The 6000-nt window shown below is 41.1% G+C and overlaps 1 protein-coding gene across 1 annotated transcript in view; it reads left to right on the top strand.

The window, feature by feature from the left end:
• Positions 1 to 56: 56 nt before the first annotated feature.
• The window catches only part of TMEM164 (transmembrane protein 164), a 28698-nt gene continuing 22754 nt past the window's right edge, over positions 57 to 6000 (top strand). Inside the window, exon 1 of the mRNA XM_018070876.3 lies at positions 57 to 591. Within this exon, the coding sequence (XP_017926365.1) occupies positions 145 to 591 (447 nt within the window). The 5' untranslated portion in view covers positions 57 to 144. The remainder of the gene's footprint in view (positions 592 to 6000) is intronic.

Below are 6000 nucleotides of genomic sequence, written 5' to 3'. Positions count from 1 at the left end.
TCTCCCTCCCCGCAGGCTGCTGCGAGCGGGGCTCCTCCGGGCATCGGAAGGGAGAGTGAAGAATTGCCCTTGCCCCGGGCGGAGCTGCCCCGTTCTCCTGGAGCCCGGGAAGGAAGGACTGCAAAGGGAACCTCTGGACGTTTCATGTTTCGTCAGCCCGGCAGAATTTTGGCTTTGATTCCGTCTTGCTCGTACCTGTTCCTGGAGAAGAGGCACCGTCCCGCCATGTCTCGCTACAGCCTCCACAACCTCCTGGACTGGATGTATGGGGGGGTGGACCCCAGCTTTGCCGGCAATGGAGGGCCTGAATGCGCTGCCTTTCTCTCGGGGAAGCAGCGCTTGCTGGAGAGTTTGGTCTTCCTCAGCGTAGGCATCGTGGAGATCCTCCTGTCCTTGGGGAAGCTCAGGCATCTGCACCTCAGGGAGCTGGAGAATCTGCTGCAGCAGCCCCAGACTAAGCAGGAGAGCTTGGGCAAGAACGTGCTCCTGGTGCTGCTCTGCCTCATCTTTGGACTGGAGGTGGGCTTCAAGTTTGCCACCAGGACTGTCATTTACCTCCTGAATCCCTGCCATGTGGTCACCATGATGCAGGTAAGGTCACCTGGAAGTTGGCTTTTGTGGTGTACTTGCAAGGCAGTATTTTTCCCGTAGTCTGTTTGTGGACCAAAAGTGCATAGCAAAAGTACAAATGCTAAGAATTGATATAAACATTTTAAACTCAGTTTTTAGTCAGCTTAAGTGAAACCTCTCAAGTAACCTGAGTCAGATGAAAAGGTGAAATTGTAGCTATGATTAATGTCCGAATCTCTGGTTGAAAATGTAAATAATTAAGGTTTTCTCAGCACTTGCTTTCACCTGATCCTTGTTTCAAGACTAGAAGAGGCTGTTTCCACTGACAGTAGTGCTCAAAGTTGCACCAAACCTAAAGAGAACAGGATAATTGCGAAAGCAGCTGTGTAATCTCTGTGCAACTTTTTCAAGCAAGTGACTTCTTTGGGTGTGAATGTATTTTGTGAAGGTGTTGGAGAAATAAATTATTCTTTGTTGGTTTACCTTTCTAATCTTAGCAGCTGAGCAGTAAGGAAGCAGGTGTTACCTGTGTCTCATACATGGAGTTGAACAAGGTGATATGGCCTAATACCCGTGGATAAACCATGTGTTTTAATGACTTGTTGCTGATGTGTAAAAATGTGCAACTTGTATAGATTTCAAAATAATGGATACATAGAAGGATACATAGATAAACAGTTACTGAACTGGGATATCTGAAGCCTAGAAGCTTGTTTGTTAATACTCCTGTAGATGTACTTAACTGTCAGTCCCACTGAGTTTGGTAAGAAGGGCGGGAGACAAAATTATTACTTTGTTTAATTTTGCTGATGTTGAATCCTCAGCTTAGAAGATTAGAAACAACTTAGAAGAGTGTCAGAAAGGCTTTCATAAAAGCTGGCGTGGTAACAACTGTCTAGGATCAGTAAAATTGGATCAGTGCCATTCTTGGTCTCCCACTGCAGGATGCAAAGTGATCTGGGCTGAATCAGATCAAGCCAGTTGTTAGATTCACACCTGGAGAGCATTTCCTAACAGGATGGGAAATATCTTTTCTGGTTGTACCAGAGGTTTGAGGGAGATGGGGATTATTTCAAGAGTGGTACAGCAGTATTCAAGACCTTTACAGCAATTAATTTACAGTTCCGGAACTTAATTAGTAGGTTATGTAAATTCCTAGGCCGTGATGCAATGCTTGCTCAGTAGTTTACAGCATAGGACACTTCCTTCCTGTGAAGGGGTAGTGATTGCTGTGCAATCAGTTAGTCAGCATTGGGACTGAAGTTTTGGAATGACTGTGTAGAACTAATTAAAATGAAATCATACAGCCACATTCCATTTCTAGTCAATACTCAGTGATAACTGGGAAGTTTTCCTAGTAATTCTCCAGAAAGGAGGTGGGGATATGTTAGCAGTAGGATTTGAAAGTTTAGTTGTCTTTATGATAGGATGTTATGATGTTCAGCAAAATGCTTAGAGAGCCATGGGGAAGCAAGGACTGTTCACTTCTTTCAATAATGCCTTCCCCAAGGAGATGGAGACTTGAGCCCTGTAGTCAGGCATGGGCTGTTCTGAATCTCTTTTTGACCAATTGTGAAGCTTTTAAAAATAATCCTGTGCTAATTCCTCATTAGAAATGGTGTTCCAGCATTTGTGAAATTGAGAAGGTGAGTATGTCAGCAAAATGCAGAAGTTGGGCCCTTCATTTAGAAACAGGCTTGGGCTTAATGTAGAGGATGAAAATAATGGCAAAACCAACAGCTTTCCACAGAGACACCAGGTTAGACATAGGGATAGTCAATGACTTCCAGCAGCAGACAAGTAATAGATAGGTGTAATCTTGCAAACATTGATTTTTGGCCTAAATATCTGAAGGGCAACAGGTTGGCAAGGTGAAATATATGAAAATATAATTTATCTTTCACTTCTGTTCTTGCAGTAGTTTATACATAACCCTGCTACCATGTCTAAATAATAGAATGAACAAAGTAGGAGGTGAAGAGATGAAAGGTACTACAACAATCAGGATCACTTCAAAGAGAAGCCAACTGTAGCTGTTGTTAAAGGGCTCTTCTTTCACTCCATTTCTCTTTTCATTTTCTTCACCTCAGCAACAAAGGCTCTGGGCTCTGAGCCAAAAATATTCGGAACTAGAAGTTATCCTTCGGATTTTCTCTGCATAAAAGCTAAAGTTCTGCTCTTAAAAGACCTAAGACTGAAATGAGATCAAAATAATATGGGATTTAGATGTGTGGTGCATTTGGGAAGACAAAACTGAGTAATATTAGGGCTACTGGGTTCTACAAATGAGTCTGTTTTGATCAGGTGTCTAATTTCTGCCTATCATGCCAACTTCTGTTCAAATCAAGTCTTTTCATAAGTGGAAAGAATTAGCTTAGATGTGTTGTTGTAAGGAGGAAGTGTCAGTGAAGTAAACATATTTAAGTGCCTGAACAGTTATTGTGGTTAATCAGCTTCAGAGAATTTGTTGCTGCCCTGTCACCTGGCTGAATTATCTACTAACAGTGATAATCATTTCCAGCCCTGCTCTGGGGTTTGGCTTCTTGCATAGCTTCTGGAGGAAGAAGGGTGTTTCTTCACCAGTGTCATAAGTGCAGCACCATTGAGAGATAAATATTTCAACTCTTAAAAACACTATATGTATTTTAAAACAAAGATGAATGGAAACTTATTTGGTTTCTCTGCCAGCTGTTGGATGGGGATGGGCTTGGTTTGTGCAGTACAATGCTTAGCTAATGTTTGGTGCATCAAGGGGAGATGTCTATGAAGGAATTCATACTGAACTCTTTCTTCATGTAAAGAATGGTCTTTGTGAAAATTATTTGAATACTTCTGTTTAAAAAAAAAAAAAACAAACCACAAACCACTTGCCTTTTAGGACTGGGGATATAACTGGAGCAAGTGCTGCTGCTGTAAATCTGGCATAAAAGGGTATCCTAAGAGGGAAACATTAAATCCTTAGGGTGTTGCAAACCTATTGGCCTTTGCATAGCAGGAAAAAATTCAGCATATGTGTAAGGAACCAGGTTTATGTTTTGAAGACACTAATCCTTTCCAGTATTTTAGGACACAGAACTGTGGTACTGAAATTGTCTGTGTGAAGGAAGTCTTAAATTTCTGATTCAGCAGTGGAAGAGGGAGGGTTCCCTCAAGAGCCAATCACAGCACTATTGATTTCTTTGCAAGTTTTGTGAAGGAGACTTTTGGCAGCAGCCAGAATGTGCTTGTTGAGAAGTGTCTGCATAAGTGTTGTCTCCCTGTGTATGAGCATCAGAACACCTACAGAATTGCTTCTGTGAGGTGAAAGGGTTTCATGCCTTGCAGTGTCAAAACCAATGATATCAAACCAATTTTCTTTATCTGTTCTGTATTCTTTAGGCTATAAATTTTTCTAACTCTTCAACCACAACCCTTGTGTTCATGTAGCAGTTCTTCATTTCACATTTAGGGAAGGAGCACTGAAAGCACTGGTGTTTCTCAGTTGCAAACCTCATTTCTTGCAAAAGAGGGCATTTTACCCCCAGGAAGGTGAGGGCAGCCTCAGGGGCACAGATAGGAAGTGGCAGATCAGGAGACACTTCTTCACTTCCTTTATGCTGGGTCTGTGATGCTCCAGATTATGAGTGTGGCTTTCAGAACACCAGGGCGTGCTCGGGTGGTTTGATCTGCCCCTGGTTCTGAGAACTGTCAGCCTTTTCTTAATTGTTACAATTTGGTTTTAAGCAATGATTTTGTTGTGTTTCAAAAACACTGTCAACTGAAGTTTAGAGGCTTTTACTGATACTGTAATTAATGTAGTAATTACTTGGTAAGCTGAGGAAAAGCTTTTCTGTGATAGTTTTAACATAGTATATACTTCGTTTCACCACTGTGTTTATTTTTAGTAAATCCCAGCATATAGTAGAGAAATGGAGAAGTAATGGCAAGGATTCCTATTCAGAAATAATAGACATTTTTAATTTAGTATAGAAAGGATAGCAAATGTGTCTTAAGGCTGTGATTCACGGTTTTCTTTGTTTCAGAAGATTATGGTTCAGCCATTTTAATTTAAACAAGATTTGGCCTGTGATGCTTTATCCTGAGCTGAAAATGTGCCCTTTAGTCCAGGTGACAGGGACCACGGGAATGTGTCATGGTGCTGGTCAATGTTTGAGCTGAGGAATTGGAGTTTAAAGCTCTTGGTTAAGCCTTTGCTTTGAAGTTGCTAGAATTTGGAAATGCCTCTGTGCTTGAGGCTAGGTAATTCTCTCCTTTATTCTGGGTACTTTTAGGAGAAAAGAATATAACAAGCAGGGAACTGACACAGGGTAATCTTCCTCTCTAAACTCGAGTAGGAACTGAATGGTTGGAAATGGTAGATGAAAAAGCTTAACTTTCTCTGACCCCAAATATTTACACTGTGGGTTATCATCTAAAGACCACTAGATGAATGATTAAGTAACCAGATATTGGTTTGTTTTGATGAGATCATCACAGATTTAAAGCAAATATAATTCAAAGGGCCACATGTGTAGTTTGAGCAACATATTAGAGAGGGAAAGGCCTCTTTTCTTTTTTCCTCTTCTGTTTAGTTTCTTTTTTTATTGAGAACAGAGCTATTTATATTGTTTCAGTGTGTTATAATGTATCACTGTTGGCTGCAATATATTTTTAGGAAGGATTTTTTTTATCCTATTTGGCAGTTTCACCCACCATTTCATGTAGGTTGTTTGCTGGTGACTTAAACTGATGTTTCAGGAGTCGCTGCCTGAGGCCTTTAGGAACCTCAGTGGGGTGGTGGACTAAAACAGCAGCAGTGACCATACTGGACACCTTATAAATTCCAAGGATTGGGATGTCTTTCACCTTCCAGTCTAAGAAACCCTTCTGTGCTGTCTCCTTGCCCTGCTGTAAATGTTTGCACTGCCAGTCACAGATGATGAGTTTTACTGCAGGGGTTGTCCATTCCCTGCAGCAATTTGAACCTTGATGTTCCCCACGTGTCCTGAGCCATGAATTCAAAGCCTGCAAAGGGTGTAATGGCACTCATGTTTCTGGTGACACTTCCTCGGGGCTTTAGATTGATGTGGTGAGGGTTTATGTTTATTCAGATGGCCAAGTAATTAGAGTCAAGCCAATTTAATTGTTTGTACTGTGATACTTTGTTGGTTAGTGAAATGCCAACTTAAATTATCAGGAATGTGGTGTTGTATGCCTTAGTTTTTTATGGATTGTGTTGCTGTTTCTGTTTCTTTGGCAAAAATCAGCTGTAGTAAGGCTATTAGCTATTTATTATCCTGCTGGTTTTAAAGATCACAAATTTCTGTTGTAAAATCCAACAAATTGAGGGATTTTGAACTGCGACAGGAAAAAAGGTATTGGTGACTTGAGGCTGAGTAGAGCAGGACTTTGCTGTGATGATTTTGCTTCTGTAGGAAACTGATGCAAAAC

Source organism: Manacus vitellinus, unplaced genomic scaffold, assembly GCF_001715985.3.
Source record: "Manacus vitellinus isolate BGI_N305 unplaced genomic scaffold, ASM171598v3 scaffold_19_pilon, whole genome shotgun sequence".
Classification (NCBI taxonomy): domain Eukaryota; kingdom Metazoa; phylum Chordata; class Aves; order Passeriformes; family Pipridae; genus Manacus; species Manacus vitellinus.
This window is presented reverse-complemented; position numbering and strand designations above follow the sequence as displayed.